The sequence below is a fragment of the Scyliorhinus torazame genome, chromosome 16 (genome assembly GCF_047496885.1).
Source record: "Scyliorhinus torazame isolate Kashiwa2021f chromosome 16, sScyTor2.1, whole genome shotgun sequence".
NCBI lineage: Eukaryota > Metazoa > Chordata > Chondrichthyes > Carcharhiniformes > Scyliorhinidae > Scyliorhinus > Scyliorhinus torazame.
This window is the reverse complement of record NC_092722.1, coordinates 3,772,731-3,792,954: the sequence shown is the minus strand read 5'-3', so window position 1 is coordinate 3,792,954 and position 20,224 is coordinate 3,772,731. Positions and strand designations below refer to the sequence as shown.

General features: G+C 47.9%; 1 protein-coding gene across 1 annotated transcript in view; it reads left to right on the top strand.

The window, feature by feature from the left end:
- Positions 1 to 18,700, top strand: part of LOC140392525 (leucine-rich repeat-containing protein 47-like) — a 30,299-nt gene extending 11,599 nt beyond the window's left edge. Inside the window, exons 4-7 of the mRNA XM_072477785.1 lie at positions 885 to 1,000; positions 2,539 to 2,641; positions 12,978 to 13,067; positions 17,903 to 18,700. Coding sequence (XP_072333886.1) covers positions 885 to 1,000; positions 2,539 to 2,641; positions 12,978 to 13,067; positions 17,903 to 18,133 — 540 coding nt within the window. The 3' untranslated portion in view covers positions 18,134 to 18,700. The remainder of the gene's footprint in view (positions 1 to 884; positions 1,001 to 2,538; positions 2,642 to 12,977; positions 13,068 to 17,902) is intronic.
- The last annotated feature ends 1,524 nt before the right edge of the window (positions 18,701 to 20,224 follow it).

Here is a 20,224-nt window from a genome sequence, read left to right as displayed (position 1 = left end):
AAGAGAGTAAAATATTTGTATTCCAATGACTGAAGATACAGTTTCAACGGTCATTGTGTCCAAATGAAAAGCTACTTGGTCTTTGCATAAATGTGTCTTTTTTTTTGTAAAGTGCAAATAAACCAATCACCAGAAAGTTAAAGTAGATGGAAGAATCGGCAGGATCATGCAGTATATGGAAACTGAAGATGTTCAGTAATTGTCACTGACGATGAATTGAAAGATTTTGTTGTGGTTGGTCCCTGTGATGTGAAACAACCTTTTCTTGTATGGAGGGACTTGTGGAAGTCCTCCATCCCTATTTTCCACTCACTGCAAGTGGATAGCACTGTGGCTTCACAGCGCCAGGGTCCAAGGTTCGATTCCCCGTTGGGTCACTGTCTGTGCGGAGTCTGCACGTTCTCCCCGTGTCTGCATGGGTTTCCTCCGGGTGCTCCGGTTTCCTCCCACAGTCCAAAGACGTGCAGGTTAGGTGGATTGGCCATGCTAAATTGCCCTTCGTGTCCAAAAAAAGGTTAGATGGGCTTATTGGGCCACGGGGATAGGGTGGAATTGAGGGCTTAAGTGGGTCAGTGCAGACTCGATGGGCCAAATGGCCTCCTTCTGCACTGTATGTTCAATGTACATGAAGACTTTTTATAAATTTAGAGTACCCAATTATTTTTTCCCCAATTAAGGGGCAATTTAGTGTGCCCAATCCACCTACCCTGCACACCTTTGGGTTGTGGGGGTGAAACCCAAGCCATCATGGGGAGAATGTGCAAACCGGGGCAGAGATTGAACCCGGGACCTCTGCGCTGTAGGCAGCAGTGCTAACGACTGCGCCACCGTGCCACCCCACATGAAGACTTTAAATACTAGGGCAATTCTGTTTTTACTTTTAGATTACACCACTTGGAAAGAAAGAGATAAAGGCGGCTGACCTGGTACGACAGCTACAGATGGAAGCTGATGAGCAACGAAAACAGAAGAAACGACAAAATATTTCTGGACTTCACAAGTCAGTAACACACAAATGCTTTTTCGTTGGTTTTGTTGTAGCATCTCTCTTATTGTTAACTTTTGTATACCCATTACTGCTCAGGTACTTATTTTTCACTTGAAGTAGTGCAAGGAAGCTTAGCCACACATTCTTCTGGCAGTCTGCTGGGGGTGGATTCGGGGCAGAGTAGAACCTCTGGACGTAACGCAGGTCGACCCAGCTTAATGGTCTTTTTGTTTACAAACTGCCTGTCTTTCCCCCCTCCTAAGACATCAATTCTCTGCCGGGTTGTATCCCACAGTGTCATGCAGTTTCTCGTTTCACACTCAAATAGTAACTCATGGGAACAATTCATCCATGAGATCAAATCCAAATCTGATCCTATTCCCAGCTGTAAAATCTTTCACTTGAGGGCTGCGACAATGACAATCAGGGGCAGGAATATCTTAGGCTGAGATCAGTTTTAGGGCCATCCAGACTGCGAGCTGATTCAAGACAGGTCAGCTATTGAACTTGGGACTTTCTTCGTTGTATGATGCAGTGTCTGACTAGATAAATGCAGTGAACCATTGGAGAGATTGTAAGTTTATTCACTGGGATGAATTCATTGACATTCTGTGTTAGCATTATCCACTGTTAGACCTCGGTCACCAGTATCTCGAAAAAGTATTTATTGTTGCCTCAAGTAAAAAAGGTTGGGCTGTTCTCCAGGAGAAAAGAAGGTTGAGAGGAGATTTGAAAGAGGTATTTGTGCAAGTCCTCCATCCCTATTTTCCACTCACTACATGAAGACTTTAAATACTACGGCAATTCTGAGAGATCTGGACAGAGTAGACGGGGAGAAACTGTCCCCATTGGTGAAAGGATTGAGAACCAGAGCACACAGATTTCAGGTAATTGACAAAAGAAGCAATGGTTGGGCGACACGTGGCACAATGGTTAGTATTGCTGCCTACGGCGCTGAGGATACGGGTTCAATCCCGGCCCTGGGTCACTGTCCGTGTGGAGGTTACACATTCTCCCCGTGTCTGCGTGGGTCTCACCCCCACAACCCAAAGATGTGCAGGGTAGGCGGATTGGCCATGTTAAATTGCCCCTTAATTGGAAAAAAAGAATTGGGTACTCTAAATGGTTTGAAAAATCTACTCAGAATTCCTTGCAAGGGAAATCAATGAAAGCTGGATGAACTTAATTGTATTGTTCTCCATAACCCGAGTCCTCGGTGCCGTGAGGCAGCAGTGCTAACCATGGTGCCACCCCGAATTCTGAGTAGATTTAAGGGTTTAAAGAAATACTATTATATTAAAATGATAACAGCCATAGTCCATTCTTAGACTTTTGATATAAATTGCACCATATAAAATGTGCAACAACTTAGCTGCACAGTAGAATGTGTGAGACAAAAAGATTAATTCACAATAATTAGTGAAAATGAAGGGGCTTTAATGTAGAATTACAGCAATGTGGTGTGGCGCGTGCTGAATAGTGTATAAAAAATAATACCGGGGCCACAGACTACCCATGAATTTTATGTACGCTGGTCTTTCTGTTTCCAGATATCTCCAATTACTTAATGGAAAAGAAAATTTTCCTTGCTTAGTCGATGCTGAAGATCATGCAATTTCCTTTCCACCAATCACAAACAGTGATAAAACAAAGGTAGGTTTCCTAATGCATTTAATAATTAGCCATAGCCCCTTACAACAAGAGGTCAAGAATGAGTTTTCCCATGAAACCTATACTTAACAACACTGCTCCTCAGAAAAAGCTTTTACAAGTAGTACATGCAAAAAGCAAACTGAAATAACTTATTGTTCTTGTGGGTGGATCTGTCGTGAAATTGAGAATATTTTAGGGGATTTAAGAGCAATGGGTTGGATACTTCTATTATGGAACCAAAGTTCAAATCCAGCCTATTCTGATGCCAGACTATCTGTTAATTTGGGTGGTTATAATCCATTTTGATGGAATTGGACCTATAGCACAAAACTACCAGTTAGCAATATCGGCAGTGTCACTCCGAAAGGGAGGACAGAAAGCCTTTAGCAGGAAATGGAAATGTTTCACACTGATATGGGAGAGATTCTCTTCGATAATGTTTGGGTAGGTGAGTGAGGCGGTGCATGATCCATGTTCCTTAATGTTGGCTCAGGATAACGGAAATGGAAATTGTTCTATTCCCGAGGACTTGAAATCCCCCAGTTTGATTGGGATAAGTAAACTCATAAACAAAAGGGCTGTTTTATGTCCAATTGTAAAGATGTTGACCCATCCCTGAGCAGAGAAGTACTGATGAAGCAAACTTGCTATTCTCAGCATTCCTCTGTTCATGATGTTTTTAATAGAATTAAATAATATGAAATTTCCACTTGATTTTACAAAATCTTTCTTCCCAATTTTCTCCCCTTCGTTGCTGAAGACAGTGGAGCCTTGCTATGTAATGATTTGAAAAATTTCAGTCACCAGACAATTGAGCTTCTAATGCCGCCTGACTATTTTAATGTGGAGGTGCATTGCATCCTAGCTCAATCCTTGTCCTCTAATATCCATATACACTCACTTCCAGTAGGTAATCAGGAGTAGCAATTCTAGCCAAAAGTTCTTCCTTTTCTCTCTCAATTTGGGCATTGAAACCAGCTTTTGCTCTTCTGTCACACCCTGTGGAGTCAGGTTAAATCAGTACTGTTTGGCAATTAAACCTGGCTCCTGCCTTGCCTTTCTGTGGCACCGGGCGTTGCCAGTGAGCTATTGGGAGAACCAAACAAGATTTTCTTTCTTACTTTAATTTTGTAGAAAATTGGTGTGAACAGACAGTGTTAGCTGTGGCTTATTTGGTATTACACTCACCGCTGCACCACCGTGCCGCCTGCACACTCACCGCTGCACCACCGTGCCGCCTGCACACTCACCGCTGCACCACCGTGCCGCCTGCACACTCACCGCTGCACCACCGTGCCGCCTGCACACTCACCGCTGCACCACCGTGCCGCCTGCACACTCACCGCTGCACCACCGTGCCGCCTGCACACTCACCGCTGCACCACCGTGCCGCCTGCACACTCACCGCTGCACCACCGTGCCGCCTGCACACTCACCGCTGCACCACCGTGCCGCCTGCACACTCACCGCTGCACCACCGTGCCGCCTGCACACTCACCGCTGCACCACCGTGCCGCCTGCACACTCACCGCTGCACCACCGTGCCGCCTGCACACTCACCGCTGCACCACCGTGCCGCCTGCACACTCACCACCGTGCCGCCCGCACACTCACCACCGTGCCGCCCGCACACTCCCCACCGTGCCGCCCGCACACTCCCCACCGTGCCGCCCGCACACTCCCCACCGTGCCGCCCGCACACTCCCCACCGTGCCGCCCGCACACTCCCCACCGTGCCGCCCGCGCACTCCCCACCGTGCCGCCCGCGCACTCCCCACCGTGCCGCCCGCGCACTCCCCACCGTGCCGCCCGCGCACTCCCCACCGTGCCGCCCGCGCACTCCCCACCGTGCCGCCCGCGCACTCCCCACCGTGCCGCCCGCGCACTCCCCACCGTGCCGCCCGCGCACTCCCCACCGTGCCGCCCGCGCACTCCCCACCGTGCCGCCCGCGCACTCCCCACCGTGCCGCCCGCGCACTCACCACCGTGCCGCCCGCGCACTCACCACCGTGCCGCCCGCGCACTCACCACCGTGCCGCCCGCGCACTCACCACCGTGCCGCCCGCGCACTCACCACCGTGCCGCCCGCGCACTCACCACCGTGCCGCCCGCGCACTCACCACCGTGCCGCCCGCGCACTCACCACCGTGCCGCCCGCGCACTCACCACCGTGCCGCCCGCGCACTCACCACCGTGCCGCCCGCGCACTCACCACCGTGCCGCCCGCGCACTCACCACCGTGCCGCCCGCGCACTCACCACCGTGCCGCCCGCGCACTCACCACCGTGCCGCCCGCGCACTCACCACCGTGCCGCCCGCGCACTCACCACCGTGCCGCCCGCGCACTCACCACCGTGCCGCCCGCGCACTCACCACCGTGCCGCCCGCGCACTCACCACCGTGCCGCCCGCGCACTCACCACCGTGCCGCCCGCGCACTCACCACCGTGCCGCCCGCGCACTCACCACCGTGCCGCCCGCGCACTCACCACCGTGCCGCCCGCGCACTCACCACCGTGCCGCCCGCGCACTCACCACCGTGCCGCCCGCGCACTCACCACCGTGCCGCCCGCGCACTCACCACCGTGCCGCCCGCGCACTCACCACCGTGCCGCCCGCGCACTCACCACCGTGCCGCCCGCGCACTCACCACCGTGCCGCCCGCGCACTCACCACCGTGCCGCCCGCGCACTCACCACCGTGCCGCCCGCGCACTCACCACCGTGCCGCCCGCGCACTCACCACCGTGCCGCCCGCGCACTCACCACCGTGCCGCCCGCGCACTCACCACCGTGCCGCCCGCGCACTCACCACCGTGCCGCCCGCGCACTCACCACCGTGCCGCCCGCGCACTCACCACCGTGCCGCCCGCGCACTCACCACCGTGCCGCCCGCGCACTCACCACCGTGCCGCCCGCGCACTCACCACCGTGCCGCCCGCGCACTCACCACCGTGCCGCCCGCGCACTCACCACCGTGCCGCCCGCGCACTCACCACCGTGCCGCCCGCGCACTCACCACCGTGCCGCCCGCGCACTCACCACCGTGCCGCCCGCGCACTCACCACCGTGCCGCCCGCGCACTCACCACCGTGCCGCCCGCGCACTCACCACCGTGCCGCCCGCGCACTCACCACCGTGCCGCCCGCGCACTCACCACCGTGCCGCCCGCGCACTCACCACCGTGCCGCCCGCGCACTCACCACCGTGCCGCCCGCGCACTCACCACCGTGCCGCCCGCGCACTCACCACCGTGCCGCCCGCGCACTCACCACCGTGCCGCCCGCGCACTCACCACCGTGCCGCCCGCGCACTCACCACCGTGCCGCCCGCGCACTCACCACCGTGCCGCCCGCGCACTCACCACCGTGCCGCCCGCGCACTCACCACCGTGCCGCCCGCGCACTCACCACCGTGCCGCCCGCGCACTCACCACCGTGCCGCCCGCGCACTCACCACCGTGCCGCCCGCGCACTCACCACCGTGCCGCCCGCGCACTCACCACCGTGCCGCCCGCGCACTCACCACCGTGCCGCCCGCACACTCACCACCGTGCCGCCCGCACACTCACCACCGTGCCGCCCGCACACACCTTCTGAGTCAGACATTGTTAGTTCTTGTCTCGCGCGGCATGAATGGAACAAAAATTTCAAGGCTGGCGTTCCGATGCAGTTTGAGGGAGTTGTGCACTGCTGGATATGCCATCCTTCACATAAGACATTAAACTGAGGCCCTGTCTGCCCCCTCGGGTGAATGTAAAAGATCCCATGGCACTATTCCAAAGGGCAGGAAGTTAAGTTCTGCTTCCTCAGGACAAAAGAACATGAAGTTGTAGCTCGTGGGGTTTGAATGCAGCAGGTTAATTGAACAGCTGCAAAGGCTTGATCCAGACTGAGGGCGAGCCTGCGAAGCAGCTAATTCTACCTGAGGCAGGAGCAGCGCTCCGAAAGCTAGTGATTTGAAATAAACCTGTTGGACTTCAACCTGGTGTAAGACTTCTTACTGTGATCACAAACTATACACAGGACTTTTAAAGTGACCATACAACAGCCCCAAATATATCACCCCTCCTCCTTTACTTCTAAGGTCCCATAACAACAATTAACCGAAGTACTTCTACATAGTCATCAAAACATATATATAAGGGCAGGCAAAGGATCTTTTCGCAGTAATAATCCAGTTAATAAGAAACACAGTCAGATGGGCGTCTATTTTGCTCTGGTTGGCTGCGCACTTCAGAGATTTGGTTGTACTTGACCTTAGAGGTACTCTCCAGGTCTTCAGTGGATGACTCTACTCTAGAAGACATTTCAGTCTCTTTTACAGAAGGAAGACTAGTAGCAGCAGGGGGTTCTTCGGCAATCTCACTTTCTGCGTGTAGGAGACGGGGCCAGTTTGAGCCAATACAGTTGCAGGAACCCACTTCTCGCTGGTTGTAAAGCTGCTCTCCTTTCGGAATTATTTTCTCTTCAACGATTTATTGAACCTTGGGCCATGGAGGCTTTCAGTGCGTGCTTCAAGGGCGGGGAAAACCTTTCGGCTAAACCATTCATGGATGGGTGGTAAGGTGTTGATTTGATGTGTTGGATACCACTCGTCTTCATAGTCTTGAAACTCCTGAGCTATGAATTGTGGATCTCATTGAGCTTTTCGATGGTTTGTTCCACAGTTGTTGACTTCATTCGGACCACCTCAGGCCATTTGGAGTGTGCATCACAACAACCATGAACGTGTGCCCCTCGTATGGGCCAGCAAAGTCAATGTGTAGACATTGCCACGGCATGTTCGGCCACTCCCATGCAATGGGGACAATGGCCGTGCGTTTCTTACCCGTGCACATGACTGGCACAGTCCTGCTTTTTCCTCGATCCGGGCACAGATTCCTGACCACCAGAAGTAGCTCCTCGCGAGTTCCTTCATTTGAACTATTCCAATGAGTTTTCTGGAAATATACAGCTTTGATTTTGATGAAGATTAATCCAGACTCCAAACGTTAGCTCTGTTCTCGCTCCACAATTGCTGTCAGACCCACTTAGAATTTCCAGTATTGTCTGTTTTGCCTTTAATTCAGGATGCATTTCCCACTACCCTCCCTTTTAACACCATTTCCAGTACCTTCACCATCCCTGGATCATTTCTGGTTTGTCGTGGGACCTGAACGGCAGTCACTGGGCCGTAGTCTATGTGCGAATCACTACTGAGTAGTATCTGACCAGCAGACAGGCAAACGAGACTGTGCATCAGCATTGTCATGGCTCTCTGATTGGCGGTATTTGATCTTATAAGAATGTGAAGATAATATTAAAGACCATTGTTGAATTCTGCTTGCTGCCAAGGAAGGAAAACTCTTATGTGGCCCAAAAATAGCTGTTCAGGGCCTGTGGTCCATCAATGATGACCATACAAGTATTGGTGAAATGTTCTCACATCAGAAACAATACACAGTGCTTCCTTCTCCAACAGGGCGTAATTTGATTCAGCACTTGTTAAGATATACAACGCAAAAGCTATTGGTCTTTCTTGTCCTGAAGGTAGTCTGTGTGACACCACCACCCCAGCTCCCTACAGCGAGGCATCACAGACAAGTTGTAGTGGCAACTTCGAGTTGAAATGTACCAACACTTCTGACTTTGCTTCTTTAACTGACCCATAAGCATTTTCACATTCTGATGTCTGTTGCCATGCCTGATGTATGCACAACAGATTGCTAATAGTCTAAGCAGGATCGCTAGATTCAAAGCAAATTTCCCATAATTGTTCGTTAATCCTAACGTTCCATGGAGCCTCCATGATAGAACCCATCTTCTTAGGAGCCGTGCTGTCGATGACATGGCCTAAATATTGTTTGGCGTTGAATGAAGTCACACTTATCTTTCCTGACACGAAGACCATGTGTCTGAAGGTGTTTCAATCTGGCTTCTTGGTTACATAAATGTTCCTGTTTATTGGCACCAGTAATCAGTATGTTGTTAAGGTAACATTGTACCCCCTGCAGACTGCATAACATCTGGACTGTTGAAAGAAAGCAGGTGCCTACATTATGCCAAAAGGTAATTTCTTATAGTGGAATAGTCTTTTGTGTGTTATAATGGTGAGCAGGTGTTGAGATTCAATTGCAATATTCATTTGCAGATAGGCTTGTGATAGGTCGATCTTGCTGAACCTCTGTCCTCCTGCTAGGCCGCGATCAAATCTTCAATCAATGATAGCGGGTATTGATTCACGCATAAAACCAGATTGATGGTTGTTTTGAAATCTCCGCATAAGTGTATACTCCCGTCCTACTTCATGACAGGCACAGTAGGCCCTGCCCAGTTACTATTCTTGACAGGTTCTAAGACTCCTGTATCTACAAATCTCATGAGTTTACATTCTACCTTTGGGTTGCTCTAGCCTTGGGACTCTTAGGCCGGCTGTTTATCTTAAGTGCTACATGTACTCTTTTCATGGACCCCATTGTGTCTTCAAATACACTACTGTATTTTGCCAAGATCCTCTGTCGATCTTTTAGAATCAGCTGACCTGTTCACGGTGCTCGAGTTCAACTTTATCTTCTCTAATCAAGAGCAGCCAAAGAGAGCTGAAAACCTTCTCGGACAACATGGAGTGGCAGCTCCGCAGTTTACAAACTTAACTCTACTTTGACTATAATATATCCTCTTAGAGGCATTTCCTAGGTGTAGGTCCTCAGGATGACATCTGTTGGCTTTAATGGTAGCTGATTCAATTTTTGCTCATAGGTGGTCTGGGGAATTAGGGAGACGACAGCCCCCGTATCAAACTCCATTTTTATAGGCTTTCCATTTAATTTTGGAACTACCCAGAACCAATGTGATTCACTTTGAACGGAAAGTACATTTAACTTTGGTTCTTCATCGGATTGACTTTGGTTCTTCATCGGATTGATGTGCTGTGTCCTTGTTGTTATTGTTATTTTTCTCTTCCACACTGTAAATTACTTTGGTGGAATTCATTTTGTTTTTCCCTTTAGATGGGTCCTGTTTCTTTCTTTGGACATTCTTTTCTGGGTTACTCCAGCAACTCGCACTATGGCCAACTTTGTCACAATTTTTGTATTGGCTATCTTTGCTCCAGCAATCAGCCTATGAAATGCCCGTTTTTGCACAGATGTGACACGCCTGTTGCAGGGGAGATTTTCTCTGGGCGGCGAGCATTTTGTGGATCCTCGTGCCTGTTCCAAGCTGAGAAGCCTCCTTAGCAGCAAGCTCCATCAGAATGGCTATCTCTAAGGCTCTTTTAAGACTTAAATTTTGTTTGGTTAGCAGTCTCCACTGTGTGGCCTCATTCCTTAGCCCACACGGTCTCTAATGGTGTCATCCAGAGAGTCACCAAATTCACAATACTCCGCGAGGTCACAACAAATTAGCTGTATTCTCTGCTTCAAGTTGATTTCTTCTGTGAAACACAAAACACTGCAATTATTAATGGTTTGGGTGAATAATGGACGTCTGGTATCTTAGTCAATTCTGAATATGTTTTGCACCCTGTTTTTTTGGGCTAGACCAGACTTCGGAGTAGGTTTAAGGTTTTACTGCCAATGGTGCGAAGGCAAACGGGCCAGAGAGAGAAAACAGAGTCAATATTTTGAATCCGTTTGACCCTTCACTACTAAAACAAATTACCTGGTCATTATCACATCTGCTTGTGGGAGCTTGCTGTGTACAAATTGGCTACCATGTTTCCTACATTACAACAAAAACTACACTTCAAAAGTACGGAATTGGATGTAAAGTGCTTTGCAATGTTCTCAGCTCATGAACAGGCCTTTAGAATCCATAGAATCCCGACAGTGCAGAAGGAGGCTATTTGGCCCGTCGAATCTGCACCGACCCTCTAAAAGAGCATCCCTATCTAGGCCCACTCCCCCACCCTACCCCCGTAACATTGATCATGGCCAATTCACCTAACCTGCGCATCTTTGGACTGTGGGAGGAAACTGGAGCACCCGGAGGAAACCCACGCAGACACGGGGGAGAACGTGCAAACTCCGCACAGGAACATAGTAAGAGGAGTAGGCCATTCAACCACTCCATATACCTGCTGTTGGCATATATCCCTGAATATCGATCTCAGATTTAAAATTAACAACTGTTCCAGCTTCAACGTCTGTGTGTGGGAGAGAGTCCCAAACATCTACCACCCTTTGAGTGAAGAAGTGCTTCCCAACGTCTCTCCTGAATGGTCTGGCCCTAATTTTTAGACTATGCCCCCTAGTTTTAGAATCTCCAATCAATGGAAATATTTTATAGAATATAGAACATAGTGCAGAAGGAGGCCATTCGGCCCATTGAGTCTGCACCGATCCACTTAAGCCCTCACTTCCATCCCATCCCGGTAACTCAATAACCCTTCCTAACCTTTCTGATCACGAAGGGCAATTTATCATGGCCAATCCACCTAACCTGCACGTCTTTGGACTGGGAGGAAACCGGAGCACCCGGACGAAACCCACGCAGACACGGGGAGAACGTGCAGACAGTGACCCAGCGGGGAATCGAACCTGGGACCCTGGCGCTGTGAAGCCACAGTGCTATCCACTTGTGTTACCGTGCTGCCCTGTCTTTCCCTGTTAATATCTTGAATACTTCAATCAGATCACCCTTTAACTGTCTAAATTCTAGTGAAAACAGGCATTATTTGTGTAATCTCTCCTCCTAACTCAACCCCTATAGTCCAGGTATCATTTTTGTAAACCTACGTTGCTCTCCCGCCAAGGCCAAAATATCCTTCCTGAGGTGTGGTGCCCAGAACTGCTCCGTGACTCCAAGTGGGATCGAACCAGGGTTTTGTAAAGTTGCAGCATAACCCCTGTGTCTTTATACTCCAGTCCTCCAGATATAAGGTCTAGCATTCCATTAGCCTTTTTGATTATTTCTGCACTTGTTCCTGGCATTTTAAGGACCTATGCATCTGAATTTCAAGTCTCTTTGGACATCCACTGTACCTAACCTCGTTCCATTTAGAAAGTACTCTGCTCTATCCTTTTTTGGTGCAGAATGGATACCCTCACACTTGCTTACATTAAATTCCATTTGCCACAATTTTTCCCATTCACCTAGTCTGTCAATATCTCATTGCAATTTTCTGCTGTCATTTAGGCTGTCTACAATGCCGCCTAACTTTGTATCATCAGCAAGTTTGGATGTATGACTTTCTATGCCACCATCCAAGTCATTAATGAATAGTGTGAATAATTGAGGCCCCAACACAGATCCCGGTGGTAAACCACTAGTCACCTCCTGCCAATTAGAGTAATAACCTATTATCCCCACTCTGTCGACTGCCATCCAACCAATTTTCCAACCATGTCATAATTTGCCCTCAACTACGTGGGTTTCCACCTAAGTTAACAGTCTCTTGTGTGGGACTTTATCAAATGCCTTCTGGAAATCCATATAAATAACATCCATCAACATTCCCCTGTCCATTACCTTAGTGTCCTCTTCAAAAAATTCCTTCATTTCACAAATCCATGCTGGGTCTCCCTGATTAACCAAAATTTTTCGAGGTGTTCAGTTACCCCATCTCTAATTATAAACTCCAGCAATTTCCCCACCACAGATGTTGGGCTAACCAGTCTGTAATTCCCTGGTTTCCCCCTCCTTAAAAAGTGGAGTGACATGTGAATTGACAGACCGTCACCCAAGGCCGGGATCGAACCCTGGTCTGTGGCACTGAAACAGCAGTGATAACCACAGTACCACCATGCTGCCCTGTAATGTAAGTCTCTTTTTTTAAATACATGAAAGCAAGTTGCTGCAATGTTCAGTGCTTCAAGAGGTTTTTTTTCCAATTAAGGGGCAATTTAGCATTGCCAATCCGCCTACCGTGCACATCTTTGGGTTGTGGGGGTGTAACCCACGCAGACACGGGGAGAATGTGCAAACTCCACACGGTCAGTGACCCGGGGCCGGGATCGAACCCGGATCCTCGGCACCGTGAGGCAGCAGTGCTAACCACTGCACCGCCAAGCGCAAAGTTCAGGTCATTTTGAGGTCATTAATTATTACAAATACGTGAATGATGGGGCTGTTTAGTTTTCAAAACAAAAAATATATAATGATGGTAAAACAATGGTGGGATTCACCGGTGTCGCCCGTGGTGGATCCCGTTGACGAGCAAGAACAGAAAATTTGGTGTTCCAACTTTCAGCGGCACCGAAATATCCCAGCCACGAACCAGGACGGAAGATTTCGGCCATAAAGTCGACCAGAATCTGCATAAAAGAAAGGCGTTAACGTTCTTCCTTCAGAATTGAACCCTCTCCCCACGATTATATTTTTCATGTTGATCGATAACATCTTGTTTTGTTTTCAGATTAGAAAAAGCACCAGTCAGCTGTTCTTGGAAGTAACCAGTTCCACGAGCCTGCAGGTCTGCAAAAATGTGATGGACTGTCTGATTGTGGTCAGTAACACCAAACCTCCTCCCACATTCAATTGTAGCCGGTGATACTTGCTGTTGGTCTGTTTTGTTTCCTTTGTCCTGTCGCTACTGGTTACACGTTAAGTCTCTAATTATCCTTACTCACATGTTAGCCATGCAGTTTTATTGGATGAGGGACGTTTGCTCGCTACATATTGAACCAATACTACCTTTAGTCGTATTTAGCTTTGGAGATTTTACTCTGCACAGTTTTAGTGTTGCCCTCAAAGTGTATTTGTTCGGTGTAGCCAGTTTTTTCAGTGCGTAGTCCCCTTAAATCTTCTTGCATGTGTTATTTGACATGGTACAGGATCTGCGTGGTGCTTGCTAAACAATTGCCTGGCCGCGCAGCTTAACGGGAAAGGTTGCACACTTTCAAAAGCAAGGTATTGGTGGGTTTTCCCCTGCCCACGCTTTGAGAGTCGAGGCAGTGAACAGGTACCGTTACAGTGTAGGAATGCCGCCACTGACAGATGCTCGGGTCTCAATTTGGTGTTGCTAATTATAAATTATCTGGGGTTCAGAAAGCACAATAGACCCTCAGAAATACCATGTCCGATTAATCACAGGAGCCACAAACTCTAATCAGGAACCCTCCGGTGAATTGCTGAAGCCTCCACGATGGTCGGAGGCAATTGTTTAATGAGTTTGTCAGTTTCAATCTAAGTTTGGCATTTAGTTTAGACTCTGATATCTTTCATAGAATGATTAGTGGATAAATGTATACTGTCTCGCAATGAATAACGCAAATTCTTAGTGGTGTCATTTGAGCAGCTGCTGAATATAAGCAGTCTTCCTTCATACAATGCCTGATATCTTTATTGCACCGAGGAATTCAACCCCTTTATTGTAGTTTAAACCTACTGTACAATTATTAAGTATTAGACCACCGTGCTCTCTGTTAACCACACAATAGTGTGTAATACCAATGGGTGGGTCTCTGAAAATTCCATCTAGTGTTCCTCGGTGTCAGATTCCCAAAACATTCAAGGGCATGAGCTTTTCACAGGTCTTGATGTGCACAGTAGGTGTGAATTAATGTACGGTGCATTCATGCTTTGTCTGCTTGCTACTGGTACAAAGCCGAAACCACTTTGTAGTGCTGTATATAATAGCACTGAACTGGAGTGCCACTACCATCTCCAGGAAATCTCCCCCTGCTTTTCTCCAATGTCAGGCTGTATATTTACCACGACTGCAGCATCAGTGTTGTTTAGATGCACCTACAAGTGGCTGGCGTGACGTTGTTTCAGAACAAGCACAACACCCCAAAGTTTGAACTACTGATTATGTTTCGCCATGTTTTTGCCACTCTGTAATTATGGATCGTCTTTGTTGATGAAACATTGGAGCTGGGAGGAAAGATTTAAGTTTTAATATTCATTGATTCAATGTCCAGTTTGTCAGAAGAAACCTCAACGGGCACCTTGTTAAATTTGAAAACAGCAGAGAGAGAGTTTGGATGATTCAGCGGCTGCCCCGTTAACTCAATGAGAGGAATTTGAATCAGGCGCAGACTGGGTGTAAATTTCTCCTCTCTGTGAATTTGGCAGCGTCAGTCCAGTGAACAGTGGCCGTTTGCGGCCAGCACATGACTATCTGGAATTTGGGCATTTCTTAGTGGCATTTTCTTATTTTTAAATAAATTTAGAGTACCCAATTCTTTTTTTTCCAATTCAGGGGAAATTTAGCATGGCCAATCCAGCTACCCGGCACATCTTTGGGTTTGTGGGGGTGAGACCCACGCAGACACGGGGAGAATGTGCAAACTCCACACGGACAATGACCCAGGGCGGGATCGAACCCGCGTTGTGAGCCAACCGTGCTAACCACTGTGCTGCCCCTTAGTGGCATTGTCAACAATTGCTCCAGGGACAATCCAGAGAGGCTTCGCGGCCCTTGGACAAGCATTGCCTGGTGCCAGTTTTGTAGAAATAATGTAAGAGCGCATTTAAACTTGGGTTTGGGAATCATTTATAAAACAATAATTCGAACTATTATAATCGGCTACACTCTGTACCACAGTGTTGCCCTGTACATTTCCTTTTGTACTGAGCACCATGCCCTCTGTAACACGAAAACCATGCGCTTTATTAACCTCTGACAATAGGAACACGTTGACAGGATCATGCTCTGGTTGAGCTCGCTGTCCCCTTTGTCTAAATAAACCGCCTGTGAGAAATAGGTGCCTGAGGAAGCATTCGGTTGGAAAATAGTGCATTGGCTGCTATGTGCCATATGCCATGGAAGATTGGTTTACAGAAACTTCATAAAACAATGCAGCTAATTTAATGGTACCTTTTAGTACTCACAACACAATCGCTTTTCTGCGGTCTCTCTTACATGTACTGCGCTGTCACTGCTGGTAACCCTGATTCAGAAGCATGGCAAAATAAATCAGATGGCACTATTGATACCCACTTCAATTGCTATTCCTTCAGCCAGTGTCATTGTCACCAGCAACAGAATACTAGGTGGCTGGCAGGTTGCAAACTGCTCTCCTTAGATGCTGCCACCACATTAAGCGTAATGTTTAATACATAACCGATGAAGAAACTATGATATTTGGGATGGCGGCCACTGGACAGTATGACCTGGGAATGAGATTATTGGTCCATGTGCTGACCGAAACATGGGTCAATGCCGGCCATCATTGGATTGCAGGGAATTGAGCATTTGTGCTGAAGCTGTGCACCTCTAACTGAGGACCCAACGTTCAGTAAGATGTGATGTTTATCCGTGGAATGGTCAAGAAGAGATCTCCATGCACTCCCCCATTTAATGGTACAATAAGTACAGTCTCTTTGGGATTGGGTTAGCTCCATGGTGATGCGTCAGATGAATGAAGATTGGAACCGAAGTAATGCTCTTCGGCAGATGTAGTAATCCAATCCTTAGGCTAAACTTCACATTATTCCACAGCACTCTTGGCGAACAACCTGGCATGTTCGTGCATCTTGGAAGTATAATCCTGTCACTGGGGCTAGGATTGTTCCCAATTAGCTCCAGATAATCCTGCAAAGCAGTGTCTGAACAGAAATTATGGTTGTGGTTGCATATGAATTGGGTAACTTTATTGTTAGCTATTGTCAGCCTGTGCTGCATTCCTTGGACTTTGGAAATCGGTGCAGGAATGGAGAATGTGCACTCTATTAGACTGTCTGTTTAGTGGATTTCTCAGTTTAGTTTGTAGAATCTCAAGCACATGGCAGACCCCACCCTCGGGAGCAGTCATATACACTGACATTTGAAGAAGTATGGAATGTAATGGAGTAGAAAGAAGTCATTCATTCCATTGTGTTTGTGTCAATTCTCTGAAACAACGATTCGCTTTGTTCTGTTCCACTCAGTCCCATTGCACACCTTGTTTCTTAATATCATTACATTTTAGTATCATTACATGTTTTCTGTCAGAGTCCCAGTTTACAGGCCAATTAAGCTCATGGGCTGGTTGAATTGTATGTACCATTTTCCCCACTGGAGAAGGCATAGCAACCACAAACTAAACTTAAATTTATTTTAAAAACAAATGTACATATGTAGTGTCAATAAATTCACCTGGTGTCAACAGATTCACCTGGTGTCGATAGATTCACCTGGTGTCGATAGATTCACCTGGTGTCGACAGATTCCCCTGGTGTCGACAGATTCCCCTGGTGTCGACAGATTCACCTGGTGTCGACGGGTTCACCTGGTGTCGACGGGTTCACCTGGTGTCGACGGGTTCACCTGGTGTCGACGGGTTCACCTGGAGTCGACGGGTTCACCTGGAGTCGACGGGTTCACCTGGAGTCGACGGGTTCACCTGGAGTCGACGGGTTCACCTGGAGTCGACGGGTTCACCTGGAGTCGACGGGTTCACCTGGAGTCGACGGGTTCACCTGGAGTCGACGGGTTCACCTGGAGTCGACGGGTTCACCTGGTGTCGACGGGTTCACCTGGTGTCGACGGGTTCACCTGGTGTCGACGGGTTCACCTGGTGTCGACGGGTTCACCTGGTGTCGACGGGTTCACCTGGTGTCGACGGGTTCACCTGGTGTCGACGGGTTCACCTGGTGTCGACGGGTTCACCTGGTGTCGACGGGTTCACCTGGTGTCGACGGGTTCACCTGGTGTCGACGGGTTCACCTGGTGTCGACGGGTTCACCTGGTGTCCAGAGATTCAATTAGTATCCATAGACTCACCTGGTGTCCATAGATTCACGCATCAATGAATCATTAACCGTTCCTTATCTTCACTGTGATTTTAATGCTGGTGCTACTTTGCTGCTCATGTGCTTGGCTTGTGTCTCCTGTACATGAAGAATAGTTCAGGAACCTGGAGAATAAGACCCCAGTGCCATTGGTGAATGCTGAGTGATCAGTTTGAGAGCATATTGCTGTAGTAATGTCACTGGGTCCACAGGTGATGCAATTAAAAATGTATTTATGCAGGTGAGGATGGCTCTGATAGCTCACTTGATAAATGTGCTTCCCAGAAAGAGCGAGTCCAGTGAGGTCCAGGTTCCAGTCAGTCGGTGCTACAGTCAGTGTGATGGTTGGGCAATTCTATTGACTTTAATGTCCCTATTAGGAGGGAAAAGATAAACTAAGGTTCTTCCTTATGGTTAATCCCATTTTATTTAATTCTACAGTGTAGCCAACACGGAAAGGTTACATACAAATATGATAGCCTTGTTTGTGTGTTTCTTATTTTGGTTGGTTGACTGTATCCCTGTATCTCGGAACAATCTGAAATGCTTTAGTGAACTTCAGTGAAATGTTATAATTGGTGCAGATAACCCTAAGCCTTGACACGTGTTTTTTTTTTAATATAGCGAATGGCAGAACTGAACAAATTCACCTTTGAAAACCAGGAGCCGGAGTCTGTATCTGATGACGAGACTGAGGAAGCGGGTGCTGTGGACCTGACCTTGGTTAAGATGGCCAGTCCTGAACTGATTGTGAAACAAGTCCGTGTTGTAGATGTGGAGGGTAACCTGAAGGTAGTTTACCCGGCCAAAACCGATTTAAACGTGGATGCCCACAATGTCACTGTAATCCGATAGCCACACACGCAACCTCTTAACCCCGTTTTGCACTTTATTTTTGGGTTTCTCTCCTTTTTTTTTTAAACCATTAACCCTCTTTATCCTGATGCTGCTGATTTCATGGATCCTCTGGTAACGTATTAAAGTGGCCACTATTTATCCAGGTTGACCTAGCAGGTTTATCAATCATTTTTCAGCATTGTTTTCACACCATCTCTTCTCAATCCATTGATCTCTTCTAGATTGTCCATGTAAATTCACTGTCTGGTCTCCCAAATGGAGCTTGTCTATTTTCATGAGAAAGGAGATGGTGGTGGCGAGCACCCCCTGGTATAAACCCCAATATAAATCAATACCTTTTAAGAGGAGGGAGGGAGCAAACAAAACTGGACCAGAATACAATGTAATACTACTCAGCAACATAAATCAAGAAAGCTTAAGTGAATGGCAAAGTCTTACTTATCAGAGGAGTAAGCAAAATATTCTAATGAAGAATATCTGTTTGTGAAACAAGTGCATTCAGCAATATTTTGCCAATAAATGTTTACTGCCACAGCAGTTTTCAAATAAAATCTGACACAGTTACTAGTTTCTATCTTTTTAAAAAAACTGTTATCATTTTAAAAGTCCATCCTTTCAGTGCGTGACAGAAAACGTGCTTTGGAAATCGGCACCGAGTTAAGTTGTGCCGTGGTCTGTTCCTGCAGTGGTTCAGCACAAATCTGCTTGGAGGGGCTGGTATGAAGATGATGCTGAGTTCGGGGGAGAAACAAAATAAATCCATCCTGGTTTTGCTGTACGCTATAAAATGACATTACATTAATAAACCGATGTACGAAATGAAACCAGCACCATTGATAAATTATGTGTCATTTGAGAAGTCTACCAGTGTGCTATCAGACTGACTGATTGGATGGTGACTCATTACTAAACACATGTCCTCTTGCTTTCTGTGGAGATGGAATGAAACCTGGTATTCCATGGGCATTGTTGGGCCTCTGCTATCCAGCATTATTGCCCTGGTCAACGGCAAGGAGCATTGTAATCAAGCCTTAACCCATACGCACTATTCCCGAAAAAGTGTGTTTGAATCAGGCTGCACCGCAGCAAGGAATAGAAACATTGACAGATTTTTCAACTTTTTACTAACCTGTGGCAACAGGAGCATCCATGTCATACCAGCTGAGGGCTAATACCAGCATGGTGGCATTGTGGATAGCACAATTGCTTCACAGCTCCAGGGTCCCAGGTTCGATTCCGGCTTGGGTCACTGTCTGTGCGGAGTCTGCACATCCTCCCCGTGTGTGCGTGGGTTTCCTCCGGGTGCTCCGGTTTCCTCCCACAGTCCAAAGATGTGCAGGTTAGGTGGATTGGCCATGATAAATTGCCCATAGTGTCCAAAATTGCCCTTAGTGTTGGGTGGGGCTACTGGGTTATGGGGATAGGGTGGAGGTGTTCTTTCCAAGAGCTGGTGCAGACTCGATGGGCCGAATGGCCTCCTTCTGCACTGTAAATTCTATGATAATTCAACCACGATCAAAGATCAGACACAGGACTTTCCTGTATTACTCTGCTGTTAACTAGGTCAAATCAATGAGCCATCAAGGGGTTGGCTGTGAATTGCTGAGAGCATTTTGTTTACAGAAGAAAAATAAGATTGACTGGGATCTGATCTTGGGTTTTTGCTACAATCCTTTACTTTAAATCGTCAGTTATTAATTTGTTGTTTTGTGTTGGTGCACTTAATGAAAACAGAAGAGGAGATTTTAGTTGGGTGTGATCTTTTCTGCCAATTGGGATGTCGTGCCATGGATAGAATCCCAATGACCGTTCAGTAACATTTTATCTGAAAGAAGAAACCACCCCACATGATAACGGTGAAATGGAAATCATAGAATTTACAGTGCAGAAGGAGGCCTACCCCTCTTCAGTCCCCTACCCCATTTAGTAGACCAAGGAGGGTTCTGAAATCAAACCACAAAATGTTGGGTAACTCAGCAGGTCTAGCAGAATCGATGGAGAGGAACAGTTAACATTTTGGATCTAAATGATCCTTCTGTAGAGTTCTGAGTTTTATCCCCGTTGTGTGCTGATTTTACTGATCCAGGG